Source organism: Frieseomelitta varia, unplaced genomic scaffold (assembly GCF_011392965.1).
Source record: "Frieseomelitta varia isolate USP_RPSP 00005682 unplaced genomic scaffold, Fvar_1.2 scaffold_524, whole genome shotgun sequence".
In the NCBI taxonomy this organism is placed as follows: domain Eukaryota; kingdom Metazoa; phylum Arthropoda; class Insecta; order Hymenoptera; family Apidae; genus Frieseomelitta; species Frieseomelitta varia.
In genome coordinates this window covers 24,702-49,559 of record NW_025110284.1, presented here as the reverse complement: position 1 = coordinate 49,559, position 24,858 = coordinate 24,702, and the positions used below count along the sequence as shown (strand labels likewise).

Here is a 24,858-nt window from a genome sequence, read left to right as displayed (position 1 = left end):
AATTTAAACGAGAAGAAAAAAAAAAGTGCTTACAATTGGATTTCGTGTCCTCACAGTGGATGAAAGGAAGAAGCGGTATGACATAATGGCGTTGTAATAGGTTATGTTGCACGTGTACGTGCATCAAAGTACACACAATTTGTTTTCGCAAATGGACACACGTACGTCGATGTGTACCGATGATTAAAGGCTAAAGTCGTGCTCTTACGAAGCCCGGAAATTTATCGATGCTGCATTAAAAAGCTTATAAATGTCACTTAATGCGCGTCCTGTCTTTGCTTCTTTCTTCCTTTTTTCGCGTTACACGGCATTAACAGAGAGTTTAATAAAACGCACGTACGTGCGTAAGTGAGGAATAGCATTGTATGATTTTCGTTGCTCTCGTAGTTTAGAAGAGTTGCAATTAAAAATTATTATAAAACGTAACCTAACCTCGAAAATTAAAACCAAACGACGACTATACGTTACATGTGTAGGGAAAAGTTTATACATTTCAAAATCATTGAAATCAGTGGGATGTACCTGTTTGTAAATAATCATCGAAATGACGTATTTTGCACCAGATTTTTTTAAATTTCAGAACTTGATAATAGCCAGCCGCAGGTTGTAGACTTGTTCTGCACAAACAATTTAAAATTTTATACTTGTATCTTACGTACGATTTGTAAAATTACTTACATGCTACCGATATTAGTTGAATTGTTACTATAATATAATCCATTGAGGCATCAAGCTTGACTGCAATCGATTCGCATTTTTCAAGCAGCCGTATATATTTCAACGATATCATTATCTTTAAAATGGACCGGATGTCGCAGTGTAGGCTCCAGTTTCCAGAAAGCATGCTCGTTGTCGTTTCTACTAATAAATGTATTTCTTCGTAAATACCTGAAACATAAAAGGTGACCGAATCGTTCTACGATTCGCTGTTTATCAAATTTTTAGAAACGAATGTAACGCAGATTGAAAAAAAATTTAACACGATTAATCATCACAACTAACATAACATAGGGATACAGGTATCACAAGTTACCTATAAATCTGTCGCGTAGAACAAATATGATTATTTTTGACGCCTGAAACGGAATTTCTTTGTACGTTTATCAGGAGGAAAAGAAAGGAATTTTCTCGACGCTTGCAACTTACCACACTTCCTACATGTTATATATACATGGCTTACGATATTGGCGTGTGTATGAGTGTGTGTGTGTACACAAGTATGCCATACCTCTACATAGTTGGATCTTCATTTATTCTTTTAAACAACAATGAAATGATTAGCTGGGATTAACCCGTTCTTAGCGATTTAGTGTTCTTTACGCGATCATATTTTAACTTATTAGCCGGCTCCGGTTCGTTCCTTCAACAAAGTTGAACAATCGTAGTTATTCAAAGTTCGTAACGACGAGTCGGCTTTGAAATTTCACAAAATAAAAAATGAGATAAATAGGGGTTTTGTCAAATAATTTATATAAAGCATAGGTAGATATGTACTTAGGTACATATTTACTCGTTCGTTCGATAAATGGGGAATAATGTTCTTTATCCTTTTATGTTGGGCATTCATATAACAAGTATCGATGTAGAAAACAATCTATGACTGTCATTTACGTTATGATTATATGACAAATCACTGGACATAAGTCGCTCGGTTTTATGTCATATGTGATCAAGGTTTCGTAAAATTTTTACGATGTGCTTGAACGTCAGCTTCTCGATAAAGGGTTAAATTTAGTAATTGATGTCACCCGTAACTAGATGTCGTTCGTTAACTACAATATCGATTTCCATCAGTCAACAAAGACAGCTTTCTCAAGGCACGTCGTGCAGACGACGATTTTAAAAAACAACTGTCTCTTCAAAATCTTGTCGCGTGATCGTCAAAACACAAATAACAAAGGGAAAACGAAGGAAGAAAGTTTTAGGTTAGGTCCGTGGTTCCCAACGTGGGACCCACGCTCCACAGGGGAGCAATCGAGAATGAGCTATTGATTTAACGAGAATTTCTTGCATCTCCTTAAATGAAAATTTAACTTTCTAATTTCTTTTACAAGTTAATGGCCTTTTAGGCTCCCTCCACGTCAAAAATTCGCATTTTGAATAATAAGAATTAATTACATTTTGTGTCACAGGGGGGCGTTATCAGGATTTTAGAGATATTTAGAGATACTTAGGTGGCCCCACCGAAAAAAGATTGAGGACCATTGGGTACTATTGGATAAAAGGGTAACACGAATAAAATTTTAACAAAATACTGTTTCGTCGAACGAGCAGAAACATTGTAAAACTACTTGTCAGATACATACGTGTACGAGTACATATTCAATATGGAAAGATGTTCGCTGCAGTCCGGCGAAGCTTCGGAAACATGCCCATTATATATTAATCGTTCCATTGACTCGTGTGTCAAGAAAGATATTACTGCATCTTTCGAACGGCACTTTTATCGCGTACTCTCAAGGTCAGTGTGGCAAGCTTAAAGTGCGAGTGTACACACAATTGCAATTAGTGAAAGAATGGTGGCGATATCACCTGAAAAGGCAGGTGTTTTGAAAGACAGAGAGAAAGAGGAACAGAGGGGGGATGCGCAACAATAGCGTAGAAAACGAATAGACGGACAATTGTCGGAGAGAATCTCCGTCCTTTCTACCTGTCACGGCGTTAGTAGTACCATCGTGTGTCTGATTTATGCCCGAACTAACCCGAGAACGCAGCACCCCAACCCCTCTGATCTTGCGTTCCATTGTGGCGAGGTGCCTCATGCCTCGTGGATCGGACCGACAGGCCACGTATACAATATTCGCGCGGCGATTTGTCTCCTTTCATTCAGACCATTCACCATACTGAAAAGAAAAAAGGAAAAAGAAAAAAAAGAGACGAGACGAGACGAGACGAGACGAAACGAAACGAGACGAAATGGAGGGAAAAAGAAATAGGAGAGGAACGAGAGGGAGAAAGAGAAGGAGACAGGGGCGCGCAGGTATCGGTTACAAGTTGTTAAGGCCCGTTAAAAGGAAAGCTCCTCGAGGGCCTTGCGAGCGAACGGTGGATCGGCGGATGGTACACTCCTACGACGGCGACGGGGCCGAGGCATCATTGCTATTTTCTTTTTCACGCGTAATTCGTGTAGCCGATACTCGGGCCGCCGGCTTTCGAACCCTCGTCTCTCCTTCTCTCTCGCTCGCTCACCCGACTCCGCTTTAAAGTCAGGAAACTAATACCGGGGATATAATACGCTCGGGGACGGGACTATGGTATACCGTACTTGAACTTGAATAGCACCTGTATATCGGCACGCCGTTTCCGGAACAGACATTGAGAAAAGTATCGGTTGCAGGCTTGACATTTTCCACGGATAGTACCTGCGCGTTTCAACGTTACCGTCGTCTTTCTTTCTACTGTTAACGCGAATCGTAGATTAAACATTGGATATACGATATACAATACATAGGCATAAACTTTACACGTTTCTTGTGGTTCGTCGTTGCAAATTGCTCGACTTGATCGCGAATGAGCCAATTTTCAGTACGTATCGAAGCGTTTGTCTCTTCTGTTGGGAGGAACAAGCTGGACGCGCGAAACACCGAATAGAAATAGAAAGCTGACGGTGCGAACGAGCGAGCGTTTGAGTAGAAATTGATTAACCTCACTGGTTGGCTGTGTATAACGTTATGATCGCGATAAATTCAAGTTGGAAACGATTTTTTTTCCCCTCTTTCCTTTTCGCTAGGCTACGATTATTGCACAGTGGGAAAGCGGCCCGCTAATAAAGACGTTGCGCAAACTGCCTTTTGCATAATACGCAAGCGTAGACATTCGTGTACAACTTGCGTTTGAATCCACGTGTGCCCGAGTACGCGGCGTGTTGCAACCCTAGTACACTTGCGCGCACTCTAGTTTTCGAATTTCCACAATCTTGCGGAACATCTACCTGCCGTTTCAGAGAAATACCTACGTATACCTGCTTATTTACTTAGACTGGTTTCATCCATTGTATCGCGTGCACGCCGATTGTAATTTAATTTATCCTATTTCTCTTTCAATCTATCTACCTTTGTCTTTTTCCTTTTTTTTATTAGAATGAGACTCATTAACCACTTGCGGATTGCGGACCATAACGAGTGACCAAACCGTATACAATAATTCGTCACCATCTTTTTGAAACTCGTCGGTATAACGTCACTGGATAGAAATTATTGAAAAGTAATAAACTTATTATTTGTTTTGCTTATTTCGTTTTACTTAAATATACTTAAAACCGAGAAAATATTACAATTTTGGAACAAAGAATTCTCTACGATAAAGAGGTTAACCACTTGCGCTGACGACTGATTGCGGACCATAACGAGTGACCAAACCGTATACAATAATTCGTCGCCATCTTTTTGAAACTCGTCGGTATGACATCACTGGATAGAAATTATTGACAAGTAATAAATTTATTATTTGTTTTGCTTATTTAGTTTCACTTGAATATATTTAAAACCGAGGAAATATTACAATTTTGTGACAAAAAATTGTCGACGTGCGTGGCACGTCATTCAAGCGAAAGAGGTGATTAATAAGACATGTACGAGAATGACTGTATCGAATTGTTTAACGAGTTATTCGGAGTGCTAAATTGAACATTTTTCGCTTCTGAGATTTTCGTAACGACTTTTTTTACGTCGTTCTTCTTTGTCTCGCGAATTGTTTCGTTTCCTCCTCTTTATTGGCAAATGGTTCGACGTTACACGAACGAAAGTAACGAAAATTTTCACGATGCAATGCAAATAACGGCAGCAGAGAGTACAGAGAGTACAGAGGGTATCATCGTAGTTTTCATCGTTAATTGAATTGCTTTTGGAAATGTAATTCCCTAAATAGGTGGTGCGTTGCAGGCACACATGGCTTTGGGTAGTGTACCCTACGTTAATTCAATTAGAACGGTATTTTCGGTGGGCTTTTTTTCGATCGTTATTGAGGGTGCGTGCATTCACCCCTCAGGGGGGGTGTTGTCTTTGCTAAACAAGTCTCCTGTTTTGAGACAATATCGAATGACTAGTAACGCGACACGTTGCTGATATATCGACGTAAACAAGTATACCAGATGTCTCAAAGTTCTTCACTAGACTTCACTTTCCACCAGCCGCTATTTGTTTCTCTTTTTCTCCTTTCTTTTTCTGCCGTTTCTATTTCTTTGGTGATTTCGCCGGTGATTCTATAATATATGCGTATTAGAAAATTAAGCTATTAAATGCGTATTAGAAAAAGTACCTATTAAACACGTTTCTCATTGATATTCGTGTTGTCCGCTCCTCATTGATGTCGATTATGTAAATTTTTTGTATTTATGAATTATTTATTAGTTTATTTAACTTGATCAGAGCGTGGACGAAGCGTCGGGATACGCAACCGGTTGGGATTATTTTCCTTTGTTTGTGCGCTACGCTCTGCGTGTGTGCGCCTATAGTACATTTTACAATAGTATGACTACAACAATTAGAAACCTACTTTTATCATATTACTCACGCGCGATGACTCATTTCTGCCTTGATGGTAGCAAGTTAATCTTGACGATACGCTCGTGTATCAGTGTCGCAAATTCGCCGATCTGTCTGCCTGTAACGCTATTATACAAATGATTATTAGTCATTTAGCAGATTTTTTTGTTCCCTTTGCGTAACGCGAACGTTTTTCTGAAGTTTTCGTACCAGTCGGATTTCATACCAGTACTTCTCTGTAAATATCTATCCGTCTCCAGAAAGATCTCGGATAATAATGCGTAAAAATTTGTATCTAAAAGATTCTCGTTTCAACGAGAATGAAATTTCTGATTGCGATTAGAATAATGTACATACCTATATACAAAGTGCGATTTACTACATTTAAATATACAAGCCCGAGAAGAAGGAATGAAATTTTTTCGAGAATCAAATCAAATCAAGTTTGAAAATTTGTCTAGCGTATGACAACGAAAAATTAATGAGAAAAAATTTTACTCTACATTTTTTACTTATTCTTGAATGTAGGATGTTAATTGTTCTTTTCTTAAATACTAAAAAAAATTCGAAATTTATTCTTTTATCTAATACTAAAATTCTTTCTTTTCGATTTTTCTACCCTGTATTATACCCTATGTTACGTTCTCTAATTCTATTGGAAAATGTAGAAAAACGAAGGGATAATTTTCGATCGAAACTTTGCGAAATGAACGTTTAAGCAAAATAGACGTTCGAGCGGGAAAGAATGATTCTCCTCTCGTAAAAACGGAAACAGACGATGGGAATTTGGAATCTTGGGAACGAAGGCAAGTTTAGCTCGGACACAGGTATTATCCTCTGAGCAGCGTCGCGTAACAGGTTTTAAATTTCGTCCCGGTACACATGTAGACATTCGACCACCCTCGCGTACTTACCTGTAAACGCGCCTTCACAGCGTCGATGCTCTTGAGAGAGAAAGACAGAGACCAAAGGAATAGAGTAAAAGGGAAAAAAAAGCGTCGCTAAGAGAGGAAGAGAAAGAGACAGAGAGAGAGAAAGAGAAAGAGGAAGCAAGAGAGCGTGATAAGAAAAAGACTTGACCGATCGATCGACGAGTATCGAAATAGGCAAGGTACACAACCTCGTGCTGGGGAATGTAGCGAGTTTAGCAAGTAAGTACGTTTCCTTCGCTTCTTTCATCACGCGTCGATCGCGTTGTTTTTCTACCGAGAAGTCAGGACGGGGGCCAAACTCGGTGTCGTTCAAAGTTTTCAATGTCGAAGGTAACGTCGCTCTCTTCCTTATCTCTCTTCCCCTTTAGTTTTTCCTGCGTTTACCACCTCGTTCGTTCAAACGCGAGATAAGAGCGTCGCGTGTAACATTTTCTTCACATCTCACCAGATAGGCAGGTAGGCAGGTAGGCAGGTAGGCAAGCACAGGCAACCACCAGCGTGTCCCGTCTGTTTCATTTTTTCTTTTCTTTTCACGTTCCGTCTCTGTCATTTTCCCTTTTTTCTACGTAAAAAAAATCCAAGACGTAACCGAGAGACTACCGTACCGTAATGTATCGTATGCGTTGCACGCTCTTGTGTCTCTTACCTCGCCACCTCGAAACTCTCGTTCGTTCATCTCGTTCTTTTCGCGATTGGGTCTCCGATCTTTGCCGCGCGCGTGCTTCTCCTCGTCAGTTTGTATTTAACAGCTTGTGTACGCGCACTCCCACTTGTCCCGTAACGTCGTAGCGGCTGCGACAGTGGCGGCGGCACGGCACTGGCACGCAGCAGCGACGCAAGTGCCTGTTGACTGTTAGCTTTCGTTAGTCGCCCCTGGATCCTTCGTGTCTCGGGTACTACTGCCACTGTGAGTGACACAGCAGCCGGCCGTCAAACTGCAGCAAAACTGTTTTTCCTCCTTCTTTCCTGGTTTGAGAAAGAGAGACGCGATGTATCTGCTCGAATAAGTTGTCACGCGTGCCAATCTCTCTCTCTCCACCTCCTCTCCCCCCTCTTATTGCCGTTCGCGCACGTGAATCGTCGCTACTTGTGTATACATTTCTACCGCGCTGTGTTTTTTGACGCGATTCCTGTCAGCTCTGAAGGTCGAGCCGACATCGGACACACCAAACTGTCGGGAACCCGCTGCTCGCCATTGCGACTTTATTTATTCCAACCTGTCGACCATTCAATCGTTCTCAAGTGCGTGGTGCCGAGTGCCGAGTGAAAAATTGCGAGTACAACAAGTACAGTGTTCAGAGTGCGAGCTAGTCTGACCCTTCTACTTGTACGCGGATCTCCAAGTCGCTGAACCTCCGAGACTTTCCCCGTGGATATTCAAAAAGCATCCTTCAAAAAACTTTTCTACGTATTTTACGTACACCTTTGTGTTAATGAGTCCTCCGCGCACAAATGGTCGGCAATTGAAATTAGTCCACCTTCGCCGCAGTTTGTCTGTTAAACGCCAGCTTGCCTTAAACGTTGTTCGTTGCATTATCTCGCGTATTGTGCGTTCGATCGTCGATACGTTAATTCCGAATTAATTCATTCGGTTGAATCGTCGAGTTTACTTTTACCTAGCATAGGCTCGAAAGAAATCTTGAAACAGTCCGCTTTTTTTTTTTTGATAACGTCGCCGATTATTCGCTCTCTCAAAAGAGAGAAAACTGATTCGAGCTGAAGTCTTGGAAATAATAAGTTTCCCGTTTTCAGCACGTTCGTCGATATACAACGAGAAACTCGCCGCTTCGTCCGCTTACGATCGATCACATATCTACACTTTTTTTTCGCGGATGCTCACACATAAAAGCGTAAACATTCTCAATTTCGTACGTTATTTATGCACAAGAGTTTCTTTCGCAACATCGATAAAAAAACATCAAACACAAATTCGATACTTAACGTTTCCTCCTTTTTTTTTTTTTTTTTTAAATCTCTCACGTTCTCTTTCTCTCTCCCCTTTTGTTTCTCTATTACGTTATATTTTCCCCGCGATGTTTGGCACTTTATCGCCAAATTCCACTCGCTCGTTGTTGTTCTAAATTTAGTCCTCTAGTAACTTTCGCAATTAGCGACGCCCTTTTCGACTAATTTAATTTTCCATTCGCACACGTACGCGTGACTCAAGTTTTGAAAGAAATGTTTGGAAGAACGCGATCAACAATCGCTGTTTCACAACCGTTGCCGATCGTTTTGTAACGGCATGCGTAAAATCTGATTATAACAAGCGTACACAAATCGAACGCGTCCTTGTTTGGTGCGTCGAATACTCGGAATAGCCAAGTTTTCTTCCTCTCGGTTCCCGTAGCGAGCTGGTCGCGATTTCTTTCTTCTCGCGACGGCGGATGATGAATCGGGTGCGCGATCGCAGCGACTCGGAGGACGAAGAACTGGCTTCCAGCCGCGAATGACAATCGGCACGCACTTGAAATTCTATATCATCCGTTTAGAGAAACGGTTGAGCGGTTAACACCCTCTGAATCTTAATCCTCTCGGTACGCGTGACTCTTGAGAGATTGATGGTAAGGGATTCTTTCATTTTTTACGTTGTTTTGTTGGGTTCGATCGCGCAATTCCTTCAAAATGAGTAAGTAGTCGTCGAATAATTAATTGTTATGTATGTAAATAATTATTATATTATATGTGTAATATAAAACTGTCATAAAGGTTTTGCAAGTAACTGTACAATTCTATTGTGTCAACGCTGTAACGATCGAACCCGTCAGTATGACTGATTTCAGACTTTCGTTTTTTTACGAGTGATTGACAGATACGGGTATTGTTGTCAAAAATTAATATTAATTTATTTTGATACGTACGCGTGACTCAAGTTTTGAAACTTAAATTATGTGATGATTTGTACGTAAAATATTTCGATACCGTGGTTCTAACGTTAATAGATATTTTCATTTGTTATTAATATTTTATATTAATATTTTTTTGTTAATTAGACCACAGTCGAGTGTATGAAACGTCCATGAATGTGTAACAAGAAATATGTATCATTTGTTAAAACTGTCATTGCAAAAGTTTTACAAACAGCTGTGTGCAGTTGATATTATTTTAATAGACAATATGACCGATTTTAGATTTTCGTTTTTTTTACAAGTGCCTAAAAATTTAATATTGATCTCTGTTTAGACAGGGGCGCAGTTTAAAGCATAAATTTATTTATTTCAATTGTCATTTAAATGATAACGATTTAAATGACGTGGAATATTTTAATTTATATTTTATATTTTTGTCAAACCAAAGTCAATATATGTACGTACGTGTGACGTAAAAGTGTTGAGTACAAAGTGTAAAGTAGAACGAAGTCTGCGACGAGAAAGTAAAGAGGGATGCGAGGGTAAAGCGAAATTGTAAAGCGAAAAAAAAAATTTCCTTAGTTCGAGGAGACACAGTCGCGAAACAAATAAGATTATCGATGGTGGTAGCCCGAAACTTCGAACCGAAAAGCCGGGGGGAGGGGGGGGGGAGGGACCGGCTGTGTCGAGCGAGAGAGCCGAGCGTTCGCAGAATTCTGTAGTGACCGTTTTCAACGAGGTTCTCTCTATTGTGCAGGACATTGACTAGAGGTAGAAGACAATTAAGAAAGAAGAGAAAAGTGTTCGCCTAAGAGGAGAATTTTCGGAGGAGGATGCTCGGCAGTTGGGGCTGGGAAGAAGAATTGGAGTTGGGAGAGGGAACAGCAACCCCGTCGCAAGATAGACAAAGACGAGAGAGCCCAGACTCGACGCATCCTGTCCCCGACAGCCGGGTGCTGAGGTATGCACCCAGCCGGTGTCATCACCCTCCCAGCTTCAACTCGCCACATTTCAGCACACAGCCTCCTCTCGACTGTACCGACTGTGAGTATATACTCAGCTGCGTATGTACTTACTTACTTATTCACGCCTTATGTACGTACGCATGTACGTATATAACGTACGTACGTAAGAACATTACTGACTTTTGACGTTTTTTTAATGTTTCTTTCACGTTCTAACGTGTAACACGTATACACGCAGAGGAACGGTTGCCGATTCATAAATTCACGTTGAGGCGCAGCTTCGTCAATTCAATGTTAACGTTGATCCGCAGAGCAGCGTGAGGTGGCCAAAATGCTGACTGCTCATTCTGAGATGCACGAGAAACGAGATCCCCTCGGAGGCGGACAATATGGAACAGGCGGGGGTGGTGGCGGCAGTTCGATCGAGGAAAAATCTATTGCGGAACAACCACCCCCGCCGCCGGCGCCTCCCCAGCGGGATCCATCGGATCCAACGATCAGCGCTAAGAAACTTCCAAAGAAGCGAAAGTTTGATCCATCGGAGCTCGAGGAGATGGATAAAACTAGCAACGTAACGAGAACCATAAATAACATAGTGAACACCGTACGGGCACCGAACATGCCACTTGGTCATTCAGGCTTGGTTCAGCAGTCAACGTTAGCGACTCGGCAATCTCCGCAACAGCAGGACTCCCAAGATTGTTATCAAGTAAGTACTGAGCACTTGTGAGTCTCAGTAATCGAAGGTCATACGTGAATGATGGTGTCAATGACGACGAGTGACAAATGCTTTGTTTGTTGTCCAGGTATCCTCGGCGCATTCGGTGGTAGTTTTACCACCTCAAAGTACAGCAGTGGATTATTCTGTTCGAGAGGAGCCTTTACGGTCTCGTCCTCGGCCTGCTACTGTTGCTATTGATCTCAGCGAGTGGCGCGACCACAGAGTGTTAGCATTAAGGGATTCATATTATTATTCAGGTGTTATTCGCAATGTTGTTCAAGGGGAGATTTACATAGAGTTCGACGGCGAGAAAAAACTAATGCGTTACACTGACGTTTTGGGCGCGGGCAGATACGACGTGATAAGTGATGCCAGCCCCTCGGTTGGCCAAGTGACTCTAGACGCGAAAGTTTGTATTAGGTGTCCAACGTCGAACAATCATATCAACGCTGCTAAAGTGTTTGTTAAAGGGACAGTGTGCAAAATTTTAACCAAGCCTAACCGTTTTGTTGTTAAAATACCAAGGGAAGACGAGCAGAGCGATAGTTACGTCGTGAAACGCGCGGATATACGGTTGGTGCAGCCCCCGTGGTGGGACGAACTAGAGGAAGGATTGGAAGACTGTGATTCCTCGAGGGTCGAAGCTATTGGTACGGCATGCGAATATCTTTTTCTGTTTCTTTTTTTTTTTTTTTTTTTTTNGAGTAATTATCAAAAAAAAAAAAAAAAGAAAAAAATCAAGGAAAAACACGTCTAGAATCTCGAGAAAATTCGAACGATGAAACGTTGAAGATGTATCGATAATGCTAGTGTGTCCTTCGACTAGAATCATTTTGAATGCCGTCGTAGATAAATGCGTGCTCTAACATTCTAGTCTGAGAAGAATAGACGACAATGGACGTTCAAGTCGGACGAGATGAAAATTCAAATTAATTCATGTTGAAACATTTCTCCTTCTGATGAAACATTTCGAAGATGTGTGTGCCAACTTTACCGTTTTCTTTCCTCGACTAGAATCACACTTGCTACGCGAAATGTGTACTCTCTGGGAAAGATAGAAGGCAATGGATGTCGGACAGGGGAGAGAGAAATGATGGACAGGCGAGTTACGCGCATGCAACCGGAATATTCCCGCAACACGGTCGCGAGCAACGTTTCCCTTTTCGCCTTTTTCGATGTACGCAGACGATGCACGTACCCGCATTGGGTCCCTACACCGCGAAATACAAAGTGCGTTCGTTGAAAAGCGTTGTCCGGATGGCGACAAACGAACAAAGAGAGAGAGTTAGAAAGGATACGCGGACCCGACTAGTCGGAAGAAGAAGAAGAAGAAGAAATAGAAATAGAAGAAGTTCCCTTGTCGCTGAGCGTCGGACTAGTGCCGTTGTAAAATTAACTTTGAGTCGCTCCGTGCTTGTAATAACTCGCGATTGTTATTTATTTATTTATTTATTTTTTTTTCTTTTCAGACCGAGGCACCAGCTTACCCCGATTCATTTTTGTGCACGATTAGGCAGTGCTTGGAGAAAGTTTCGCAGATATGTAAAATGAGCTTCGCGTGGCTGTCGTTCGTCTCTCTCTCTCTCGCGTCTCCACGTTCTTCGTCTTTTTTTTTTGTTTGTTCTCCTTGTTTTTTTTTTTTTTTTTTTTCTCTTTCATTTAACCACACCCTTCAACTTAGGGGGATCTTACTTCCGTTTTCAATTTCAACGTGTTGCCTTATTCTTGCTTGCGCAGAACATGGCTATCGAAATTCTTCAGAACCTCCGACAGCAGTGCCAATTTTGCAACTCCATCACACTTCTCACCATACATCTCATATATCGACTCATAACGACACAGGTGGTTATTACAGAACAACTGGTACCAGCCCCCTAATGACTTTAGGCACTTCCGCGCATTCTGCTACTGCGGCATTGAGTAACGGAAGTCGGCCGTACGATGATTTAGAAAGCGAGGATGACTTGGACAGGGAAGATATTACATTCCCTTCGGATGCAGGTAAGATCAAATTCATCACGTGTTCATCGAATGTGCTCCTTTCCTTGATAACGAATTTTTAAAGAATTTCGTATACATTATTATTACGGTTGTGATTATCGAGCGCGACACATTAAAGTAAAACCAATAGTAACGTAAATATTCAACTGACAGATGCAAAATTGTCAGGCAGCAGTAAAAGAAGCAGCATGCAAAGTCGGGGAAGTACCAGCAGTCTAGTTGAGCAACGCAGTATAACTCCTCGTTCTCAAGCAGCCACGCCCAGGTAATGACGATTATGAGATAATATCCCATCGCGTTTCAAATGAAATGTAATATTTGAGAACGTAACGATCGATCGTTGAACAGATCTCAGGCGGCAACGCCACATAGATATAAAAAAGGTGATGTTGTGGCTACACCAAGTGGAGTTAGGAAGAAGTTCAACGGTAAACAATGGCGCAGACTCTGTAGTAAAGAAGGATGTTCCAAAGAAAGCCAACGAAGGGGATACTGTTCTCGTCATCTTAATTTGAAAGGATCTTGCCTCAGAGGTCCGACCAACACTTTCTCTGGGTAAGAAGAAACCAACTAATAATCCGCAATCATTGTCGCGTGTATTATAATAATATTACGTGTATGCGTTAAACAAGAATATTTCTAGCGGTAAGATGGATGGTGAGGAAACGTCTAGAGATTCCGACACATCTCCAAATTACGGAGATAGGAGAATTGCTGGTCGATTTGATCAAGACGAAACTGAAGCTGCCAACATGCTCGGTAACTTTCCCAAACTTTTACATTTTTCTTACGGAGACATTCGAATTTTAGAACTTAGCCGTACGTAATTCAGGTGTAATGTTTTTTTTTCTTTTTTTTTTTTTTACAGTTTCCTTGGGAAGTTCTAGATCAGCTACGCCAGCCTTTTCCTCGCCAACTGGACAATCTTCGATATCCCCGTGTATCAATCAATCTCCAGTACCACCATTGGGACTGAATCAAAACAATGTGTTTATGCCTATTTCGAGTCCTGCTCATCATGCAACTCCGCTAATTTCGCCTGGTGCGAAATGGAAACATTCACCTACTCAATCCACTTTTCTTACTCAGTACCAGCAGCAGGTGATAAAGCCTGAACCTAGTCGAATGATTAAATCGAATCGACCAGCTCCAACTGCCCCAGTCCCTGCTAGTATAGGAACAAGCGTAATAAGAATCTCTCCCGTGAGCCGTGGAATACCCGGATCTAACTTAACCTCGTCATGGTCAGAACAAAGCCCACCGCCGCGACATCCATCAGTTGTGACGACTATAGCTCAACAACAGCAAGGCATCATTCTTCAGCATGCTCTCACAACAAATAATGGCTTTTCCAGCCACTCTGAGATATCAGAACAAAATCAACAAATACTGAAACCTTCTCATTCGCCTCATATGTCACTTTCCGCTCCAGCACCACAAAACTTGACCCTTTTGCATAAGCCTTTGGAACAACCAGTTGATTATGCTCAACCGCAAACGCAGAATCAGCCAATTTACGTGATGCAACATCAACATGAAAAAAAGTATCTTGTGATAAAAAATAGTATGGATGTATCCGCAGCAGGTCACATGAATAATCAAGATGACAAATATAGGCCAGCGTTAATGAACCACTTAGCTCAACTTCCAGCGACGTTACATCAAACGCAATGTCAACCTCCACAATCGCCTGCTGTTTCGTCCGTCCATGTTGACAAATTGTCCGTTTTTCAAGTGAGTAGCTTTACCATTGTAATTTCACTAGTAATGCTTTTTTCATCGTGGCATCGAAATATGATTGTTAGGCAAGCAAAGTAGCAACACACGCATCCTCTCATATGGATATGCAGAGAACACAACCACCACCTACGAGCGTTGTAATGACGACCACTACTGAAGCTTCGAATCCGCCTACTCCAACAAGTGTCTTCCAGCACGTGATTGTACAACCCGCGCATTTGGTACAAATTCCTAAAACACAGTCGTCTAGGGAAGAGAATTCCAAAAATAACGGAGTTCTGTGTAAGTTTATCGACATTCTCCCTTATCTGTCCTAAAGTCCTCCTTTATCTATTATCTTGTTAAATGTTTATCTTCCGTTCTCAATAGCAGCGATTACGTTAAAGATTTGCTTTTAATTTGTACTTTTTAATTTGATCAAGTATAATTTCATTGTGCAATTACCACGAAAATCTGATATAGGATAAAATGTCAGACAATTGTCTATGAATTTATTTTATGGCATGCTCACATTTACATTTCAATTATGTTTCATTTCACCATTCTGCATTAATATCGCAATATTAGTGAATTTGACTAAACGGTAAGGCTTTCACAGATGGCAGCCATGATGTTCCTCCTGCATACCAGCCCCATCCCCCATCATTACTGAACAATGCAGTGCGCAACTGGAAAAAAGGTTTGAGTTTTAACTGCCAAACAAAATGTATGACTATTTTCACATTTGTTGTAAAGTATGTTGTCAATGGTACATATGATTACATAAGTGAAAAATGTAAGCTTTGCTTGACAATTATTTCAAAAATTTTATGTTGGAAGGATATTCTTGCATAGTCGTAAGATTATTGGAAAAAAGATTAATATTATTTTATTTTGCTTGTGAACAACTGAAATAAATTACTAATAATTTGTATTAATACTTGTAGCATAAAAATCTATAGATAATAACATTATTGATGACATAATTTAACTTGTATTTTTTGTACATCCTTATTTACATATGTATATATGTATATTTATCGAAATACATTAGGACTTAATTGTTATGATATCATTGTGAATAAAATAAAGTAAATTTATAACTCATATCTCGATAGTTTTATAGTTTCTCACAGTTATTCAGTTTTAAAGGAATGCTTATGAAACATACAAAATGTATCATTGTATATTTTACAGCGAATGCAATTGATTATTTTTTTGGTCATGTTTGAACAATATAATTACATAATATATCTCATTCTTCTTTAATTAGAATACAAATCGTACATAATATTTCATGTTCAATGTTACTTTAATGTTGGGGAAGGGTGACTAGTAATTTTTGCTCATTGGATTTCATTGCATATCTGATTGGTACAAAAGGAGAATTATGTTAAAATTATGTCTTGAAATATTAAAGGAATTCAAAGTATGATAATCTTTTAAGCTGTCATTTGGAATTTATATTTATACTTTATGGTAATGTTAATTACATCGGTGATTTCATTTATACAGTACAGTTTATTTTACACCAACGCGTATTTTCATTTCACGCCGTTATTAACCAAAGTGATTGTAATCTAATACGACAATTTCATTGCAGCTTTTCCTTGGCAAACAACAGTACTAGATCAATCAGAAGTGAGTCCTCCACCATCTGCGTTGAGCCCTCCTTTGAGTGCGCCTCCGATTCCAATTAGCATGAGCACACCTGGTGAAGATGGATCCGGACCTGGTCCAGATCCTATAACTCCCGCTGAGGAAGAAGATGACGACGTTTTCGAAACAGAGCCGACTACCCCTGCAGAAATTGAGGCGAATGCTAACAAGAGACGCAGTCAGTCCCTTAGTGCATTGCATTCCAAAGAGCCTCAGAGTCCACTTAAAGTGAGTAATGGTATACTTAAAGCAAGCAGATGGCAAATATAACGGCTAAATTTGTTTCAATATAATGTAGTGAACATTCAGAAGCGTAAGAATTTAATTCGTCGACATTTAATTTCACAGACTAAAGACAGAATACGTCGACCGATGAATGCATTTATGATATTTTCCAAACGACATCGTGCAGTCGTGCATCAAAGACACCCGAATCAAGATAATCGTACCGTGTCTAAGATACTGGGAGAATGGTGGTACGCCTTAGGCCCAGAGGAAAAACAAAAATATCATGATCTTGCATCAGAGGTGAAAGAAGCGCATTTTAAAGCGCATCCAGATTGGAAATGGTGTAGCAAAGATAGACGGAAATCTTCGACGACAAGTTTCAAAGGTGGCGACTCTCGAGGGAAATTGAACAGTACTGGGGAGGAAACAGACATGGGACCACCGGCAGACGACGTACCATTAACGCCTAGAGCTACGGACGAAATTACTGTTCCCGTTACTACTGTGTACAATGAAGCGCCCACCATCGAAGTAAATTTTATTCAAAACTTGAACGTCTCAATTGTCATACGTAACACTCACTTATAGTCTAAGTGTAATCTCTTTTATTTATAGGTTATTAATCAATCGCACACTCATAGAATAATGGAAATGCCTCTGCCAGTTGAAAATACAGACTCTGATTTAAAACAGGATGAAGATGGTAATGTATCAGACGAAGATCAAATGGTGATCTGCGAAGATCCACAACCTGAAATAGATTTAAAATGCAAAGATAAATTGACAGATAGTGATAATGACGTACAAGATGATGATGCTGAAAAGAAATGTTATACACAATCACGGTTCTCGCCTGTAAGTGGTCAAAAGAGGGAAACGATAAATGTCAAACAAGAAGTAACGTGTAGGCCTAAACCGATAAAAGGTTCGCTTTAATATCTGTTTAAGTGAAAACCGTAATGCATAATTACGACGTAGTATAGTATGGTAAAGTCAATTTCTCCGTTTGTCTAGCACGAATACCTTCAACAGGTATTGAAACAACAACAAAGTATCATCATGCTTCCATGGACAAAGGAGGGAATGTTTCGGTTCTATCCAGCACGTACCCTTATCACAGTCCTGTCAATCCAACTGGGGTATCAGGTTTCCAACCTACTGGTGGTGCTTTCATAACCATGCCAATATCTCCAAAGGTTGTTAAACCAGAACCAGTGAAGAATGAACAGCAGTACAGTACCCAATACAGCATGAGCAATTTGGTAGCAAGCATTCATGAAAACGGAAGGAATATACCTAAATTTACGGCTGCTCCGGTATTACATTCTGTAAGTATTCCAGCTGTGAGTGTTTGAAAGTGTATAATAGTAACATACATACCTAAAATAGTCCAGACGAAATGAACCTGTACACACAACTAAATTTAAAAACGTCTAAAATATTTTGTTCACCTAAAATCCTTTGTAAAAGTACTCCTTTTACGTTCAGGCATGTGTGAATAACTTAAAAAAAGAAAAAAAATTTCATGTTCGTTCTTTGAGTGAAGTACGAGTGATAATTGAAGAGCTCGTTTTAATGCTTAACCCTAATAGTTACAATAATTATGTTTCTTTCAAGCGATTAATTATTTATTATCATGAGAATGATTATTTCCACAATTGTCTGAAATACAAGGTATGAATAGTTACTATAATGTTTAAGCATAATTCGAGTGCTATTCGCACGTGCCTACTTACCTTGCTGCCGTATTATTATTTTTTTTCTTTCTTTTTATTTTTTTCTCTCTCTTTCTCTCTCTCTCTCTCTCTCTCTCTCTCTCTTTCTCTCACTCACTCACTCACTTCTTTCTCTGTCCAATATTAAAACCTGAATTGCGGGAGCAGCGGGACTCTTGGACCTTTTTCAAAGAGTCCCATGTAAACACATGCGAATAAACTCAAAGATTAAACTACAAAAGTTTAACGATACTGACAGATTGAATCGAAACCTATGATGGCTCTGTTTAAACAACAGCAGCCGTTGCAGTCCTTAGGCACTATTCTTCGTCCCCTTACTTCAGCTGTCCCTTATCAACCATCGTTCACTCTAACATTGCTCGATAACGATTTGGTGGCTGTTTCCAAACCGCAGCAGGGATCGCAGTATCTTGGTCCAACATCACCTCATCCCCGGATGTACTGTGGATTCCATATACCAATCTCTGGTAAGTTTTTGTTAAAATATAATCACTTCAAAAACGTCCCAATGTTAATGTATAATACATAGTATATGTGTCCATGTAAAGAGATTATAAAGCAAGACGATTTTTACAACGTATCATCTAAGTTAGCATCATCCCGATTAGAATTGATTGAATTGCAGACAGGATAAAAAGTAAATGCATATTGTCAATTATAGATGCTGGCAACCGGAACATATCCTCACAAGGTTTAGTTTCTGGTAATAAGATGGAAACGCAGAGTGTCATAGTGAGCAAACCATACCCAGTTTCGACAACTTCCACTACATCGACTTATCGAGGAATTGGTCATTCAGTAACACGTCTCGCAGAACCCGAAAAAAATGAGAATAATCATGCCCAATTTTATGGTAAGTTATCAGTAATTTCTTTCACAATTTTCCAATACAGAGCATTTTCCATGACAATGTATGTATCTAGAATAGGAACAGCTAGTAAATGTTTTTGTGATTCCTTTTCAGTAACTAATGTGAAATCTGATCAAGAAAGAAAAGATACCGTGAATATTCTTTTGCCTGCTACAAATGACAAACATAAACAGCCATCTACTCCACATACTCCTCATACACCACTCAGTAACCATGGTAGCAATGAAATTTCTGCAAATAAATCATATTCCATGGATGAAACACAGCCTAATGATATAGGTCCAAGTAAGGGTCCCTTTATGCTTGCTCCAACTCCGGCACAACTTGGCCGGGCGCCGCTACAAAGGAGACAGTCAATGGGTACAATATTTTATTTATCAATTTATATAGTAACAGTAATGCGTTTAACTTAATAACATAAACATAATCGTTAGTACAATAGAATTCATTTCTTAATAGAATTTCTAAGAGAAGAGTTTTTATACATTTCTATTTTTTGTACCAAAAAATAGATTTATATTTTGGTTTTTCTGTTTTTCGTAGCAATGCCTCCCGCATCAAATGCAGGAGACCATGGGCCTCTGGTGTCTCAACACAGTGACAATCGTCCACAAACAAATATATCTCAAACCACAGAGCAAATACAACAGCAGCAGAATTTCTCAGAATCTCACGCTTCCCCATCACCATCTACCAAAAAGGGTTCTTTCTTCAAGAAGAATGTCGAAGATGGAATGGACAGGTATGATGAATTGATTAATGGTAAATTAAACATTGTTTGAATCTTTTTATAAGTGCGTCGCTTATTTAAATTTACAACAAGTAAGTAAATGTGGAAAATATAATTAATTACAGAGTTCTCGAGCAAGTAAATTTCCAAGAAAAATTCTCATCCCTGCCAGAATTTAAACCAGAAGATATACAAAGTCCAAGCGCGATCAGCATTAATACACCGGGTTCGTCTGGCCCGGTAGTAACGTCTGGCTTGCATTCATCAAATTTACAATCATCAATGCAAATGCAAAGTTATCGAAAGAAATCTGCACAAGCACCTCATAGGCCCACAAGTAATTGTTTTAATGACATTGCAAAAGCATGATTCTTGCCCTTTAAACTTTTGCGTTCGCCTTAATAAAAATATTTTTTTGTTGAAACAGTGAATGAGGACGACATCGAATCAGATACGTCAATATCTGCTACTCCAAAATCAACTTCCAGCGTCAAGTTGACAGGAAACACGTTCTTTGGTCCAGATTTCAATGTTGATGCATACAGAACCAACACGGATCTGATTGGAGATGTCGACGCTGGCTCTCCTAGGACACCGAAAACACCTGGAGGGGGTGCTGGAAACTCTGTAGGACTCGGCAGGAGCGAAAATGAACGGGGCCATAGGAAAGTGCTGGAGCAACGTCGACATCTTGTGATGCAACTGTTCCAAGAACATGGTTATTTTCCTTCAACGCAAGCAACTACAACCTTTCAAGCGAAACATTCAGATATATTTCCTAACAAAACGAGTTTGCAGTTAAAGATTAGAGAGGTCAGGCAAAAATTAAAAGCTAATTCGACACCTATGAGTGCTAATAGTCTAGTGAGTCCACTACCTGTTTCTGAACCCTCACCTAACGTAACTGGTAATTACTCGATACTTTTTTATTTCTGAGCATGACAATCGTAAGAGAGGATGTATTCTGCAAAATTTCTGTCTTTATAGGACCATTGACTGCTCCTCCTACGTCGATGGGAGCTCCACATACACTGCCCGTAAGCAGTAGTGGTAGCTAGCGCCCACGTGCCAACTGTGATACTATGCATCCCCTTACTCCACAGCATGAGTACATCATTATTCATTGAAAAGAAAGGAAAGTTTTTATTGGAAAAATATTGTTGATGTACGAAGTTTTAGCGAGTTGTAAAGTGCTGCAAGGCTTTAGTGCAATTTGAACTCTGATGTAACCTGGTGCAGGTAATTTAGACAGGCATATCAAGGTGAGTTGATGTACACATATCAGTAAAAATCTTCATATTGTATATAAAATTGAAGAAATATTGTATCGAATGTTTCTCATGATTACTAATGTTGACTTAAACATTAAGTGTGTTCGAGTATCTGTGTTCCATTGGGATAATAACATGTAAAATTGTGAAATGTTCGCGTGATAAAGAATTTACTGTATTTTAGCAACGATAACGCTCACTAGTGAATTATAAAAGCTCAACCCGCAGGCTTAATCATATTGTCTTGTTTGATAATGAAACAAGGAAGGAATAATATAATCACGTAAAATAACTGTTTCGAAATGTGTAATTCGAAAAAGGAGCTTTCTTCTCTCAGAAGGAAAGACAATACTCTTCTGCATTCTAAATCCAAAGATGATTTATGAAATGGTAATATAGAAGCGAAGATATTATTTTACTACATTATAAAATTACAAGTCATAGTTGTAAAACTCCAAACGTACACGATCGATATTTGTACATCGAAACACCTTGCAAGGATAAAGGGAGGCCTAAGCCATTGTTAAACATTGTTAAAAAATACTATGAGATCCAAGTAGGAAGAAAGAGAGAGTATGCGTGAGTATAGAAAAATGAAGTTCGGCGTGAGTGTAAGACGTGTATGGGTGTTTCTTGAGAGAAAGAGGAAGAGAAAATTGTAATCAGAGAGTATTAGAATTAATGAAGCATTATAAAATGAAATCAGAGTTTATATACTTTAGTTATATACTTTATATATGATATAGATGAAAAAGAAAGCTATAGATGATGAAAGAACTGCGATAAAACATTGCACAAAATTTATGTAATTTCGCAGTCAACAGATATGTTTATTTTACTTGTAAATACTACGGCATGACTACTGGAAGAGGTATCTGAAAAATTTGAAATATCTATGATGCTGTGTCTGGCAATTTCCAATGACAATTGTTAGACGAATGGATTTTTTCGCTGATTCATAGATCATATTGCAATGGAAGTAAATATCGTGCCATTGTGCGGCGAAGGGATTCTATGCGTAATAAATCCCTTAATAGTAAAAAAAAAAATTAATTGTTAGATACCATTTGATATAGATAATATGTAATATGTTCACAATATTCTCGAAAGTACTTATCTACTGTTTTTAGAACTCTGCTCAACTTCAACGCATTCAATTTTGTTTTATAAACATTTTAAAATCTATATACTTTTTTCTTTACTTTTTTCTCTTGGCCAAGTTAGAGATGTAAGCGGTTTTATGCAGGTCGTGCTTTTTTTTTTTCTTCTATACTTTTTTTTTCTATTTTTTTTCTATTCTTTTTTTTTTTTTTTTTTTTTTTTTTGGCTTTAACAGGTAAAGGTAATTTCATCTTGACAAATTAAAAGATACGTTTAGTATCGGTAAGGACGAGGCAAAAAATTTGGAAGATAGATATATTTTTTGAACAAAAATTGTGACATGCCATTTTTATATAATGTATCGTTTCGCGGAATTCTTTTGCGAGTTCCCTCATTTTAGGAAATAATATTCACTATTGAAGATCTCTTAAGTTATTATTCTCTTCGGAGACGCTAAATTTTTTGAGCAATGGCTAAATAGTTTTCGTCGTCAGTGACTAATAATACGAACATAATAAATTAAATATTGTAAAACGCATTTAGCCATTATAGTAATAATTTCTGATCTTTGAACGAAAATATACGAAAAATATCCAAGATGTAGTAAACTGAAACAATTTTCCACCCGACTTTCAATAAACATATCATACGCAATAGAGAATACGTTTATTGCATAAATATTCTGTTAACAAGATGTCTCTGAAGACGTGCCGTTACTCTCGTCAAAAATTCCCGTCGAAATATTGCCGAGCTTTCCTCGACGAAACTTTCCTTTATTATCATTACAAACATCTGAGACCGTTCGAGAAAGCTACTTGAGATACGTCTAGCAGTCGATGTACTGCCACCGAATACCAGTCGAGCGACGTCGTTCGCGAAGAAAAAAAGAAGAAGAAGAAGAAGAAGAAGAAGTGGACGGCGGATTTTGCAGGAAGGAAGCGGCGAGAAAGAGACGCGAGATGATCGATGATCGTTTCGTCGATTAAGCCATCGATCACCTGCGAACTCGCGTCATCCGACATCGCGCATTGTTGGTGACAGCCTAACTTCCAGTAACCTAAACGACGAACGGTAGCAAACACTCTCGAGAAGTTTTCACGACGAAGAGATTCGGCTAGAATCACGAATGTTAATGACGCAGTTGATTAAATTTAATTGCGACTCGAGCGATTAACTCAAGACGTGGTTTCTCTTCGAATGACTGTTGCTTGAGAGTTAACTCGAGGCAATTTTTATTTTAGAGAAACGTGTAACGTACGAGTGAAGGAAGTTGGTGTTTGCTTTGCACGCGAAACACGTTGTTGTACGTTGAATAAAAATGATAGGAAATGTTAGTTAAATGGAATTAACTACGTTTCTCTTAATTAAAATTCGCGTATTTTGTTTATTGGTCGTCGATCGTTCGTCTTGATCATCGTGACAAGATTCTGGCTTTCAACGTTACTTTTAATTTCCGTTAAAATGTTACATCCGTCTTCGCCACAGATTTGCAACTTTTATTTTCAAAGGAAATGTACGAGTGAAGAAAATGATGTTTGCTTTGAACATGAAGCGTTGAATAAAAATTAACAGGAATGTTAGTAAAACAGAGATAGTTTCTCTTAATTGCTCGCGAAATTCGTGGATTTCATTTACCAATCACATTTATCTTGATTATGAGATTTTAACCTTCAATGTTAGTTTTAATTTCCATTATCTGTCTCGACTACAGAATTGTAATTTTTCACTTTTTTGTCAACAAAATATCTGTTACATTAATAACGACTTGAAATAATAACAACTTATTAATTATAATCGAAATTAATAACGACTTATTAAAAACGACTCTCAGTTTTTTTTTTTAAGAAGCTATCAAACAGCTCTTTTGTCTAATGTTACACAATGTTTACTCGTACTTCTTTCGGTAAATTCGACGACAAATGTCGTCGCAACGCAGTTGAAGATCGCGCGAATTTCCACTCGTATTCAAGACCAAAAATACCATTTTCTCCAAAAGCACTCGCTCGACCATCCGTTGCGCCATTCGATATATTTTTCTCCCTATCGCGGGTTCCCGCAAGCACGAAACGGAAACTGATACGCCAGAAGGAAGGTGGTGCAAGAGCCTGCAGAGCTCTGACCCACTTTAGCAGCTTCTATATCGGCGAGGGAACAAAACGGAATGCTACCAATGCTACGGGCTACTTTCACTCGGAAGGCTCGTTCCTCGTTCACAGCCGGGACCGAGATCGCGCGCGCTGCGGTGATCGATTGTTTTCGAAAGGTCGCCGCCTGGTCCTCCATTAATCAGTTTCCCATTAATACCTGTGGGCGACTCTCTTTCTGGAATCTAGCTAAAAGGTCACCGCCGATCGTTTTATCGCTTTTCGAAATATCGCTCATCCTCTTCGTCGATACTGTGTGCTCTCCTCTCGCTGTCTGGGGATAACTCGCGTTTGGGGTAGAAAAAGAGACAGAGAGAAAGAGAAATAGAGAGAGAGAGAGAGAGAGAGAGAGAGAAAGTTGGGGGACAGGAACAGACAGGGGCAGACGGACGGAAAATATTTACGTTTCATTACGTGTTCCGTGGAAGCCAATTAGCGCGAGTCGCCAACG

At 39.4% G+C, this 24,858-nt stretch overlaps 1 protein-coding gene across 2 annotated transcripts in view; it reads left to right on the top strand.

Moving 5' to 3' along the window:
* LOC122533405 (putative transcription factor capicua) overlaps positions 1-22,264 on the top strand; it is a 58,518-nt gene extending 36,254 nt beyond the window's left edge. The window contains exons 2-22 of one of the 2 annotated variants that reach the window (XM_043663056.1): positions 10,019-10,305; positions 10,543-10,935; positions 11,033-11,597; positions 12,685-12,948; positions 13,102-13,213; positions 13,297-13,503; positions 13,592-13,707; positions 13,817-14,682; positions 14,754-14,970; positions 15,287-15,367; positions 16,271-16,554; positions 16,675-17,085; positions 17,170-17,479; positions 17,569-17,882; positions 18,568-18,757; positions 18,952-19,143; positions 19,255-19,521; positions 19,705-19,903; positions 20,017-20,228; positions 20,319-20,798; positions 20,879-22,264. In XM_043663056.1, the coding sequence (XP_043518991.1) occupies positions 10,225-10,305; positions 10,543-10,935; positions 11,033-11,597; positions 12,685-12,948; positions 13,102-13,213; positions 13,297-13,503; positions 13,592-13,707; positions 13,817-14,682; positions 14,754-14,970; positions 15,287-15,367; positions 16,271-16,554; positions 16,675-17,085; positions 17,170-17,479; positions 17,569-17,882; positions 18,568-18,757; positions 18,952-19,143; positions 19,255-19,521; positions 19,705-19,903; positions 20,017-20,228; positions 20,319-20,798; positions 20,879-20,949 (5,832 nt within the window). In that variant the 5' untranslated portion in view covers positions 10,019-10,224 and the 3' untranslated portion in view covers positions 20,950-22,264. Of the gene's footprint in view, positions 1-10,018; positions 10,306-10,542; positions 10,936-11,032; positions 11,598-12,684; positions 12,949-13,101; positions 13,214-13,296; positions 13,504-13,591; positions 13,708-13,816; positions 14,683-14,753; positions 14,971-15,286; positions 15,368-16,270; positions 16,555-16,674; positions 17,086-17,169; positions 17,480-17,568; positions 17,883-18,528; positions 18,758-18,951; positions 19,144-19,254; positions 19,522-19,704; positions 19,904-20,016; positions 20,229-20,318; positions 20,799-20,878 lie in introns of both variants that reach the window. The other variant, XM_043663055.1, reaches the window with a different exon arrangement.
* Positions 22,265-24,858: the final 2,594 nt, after the last annotated feature.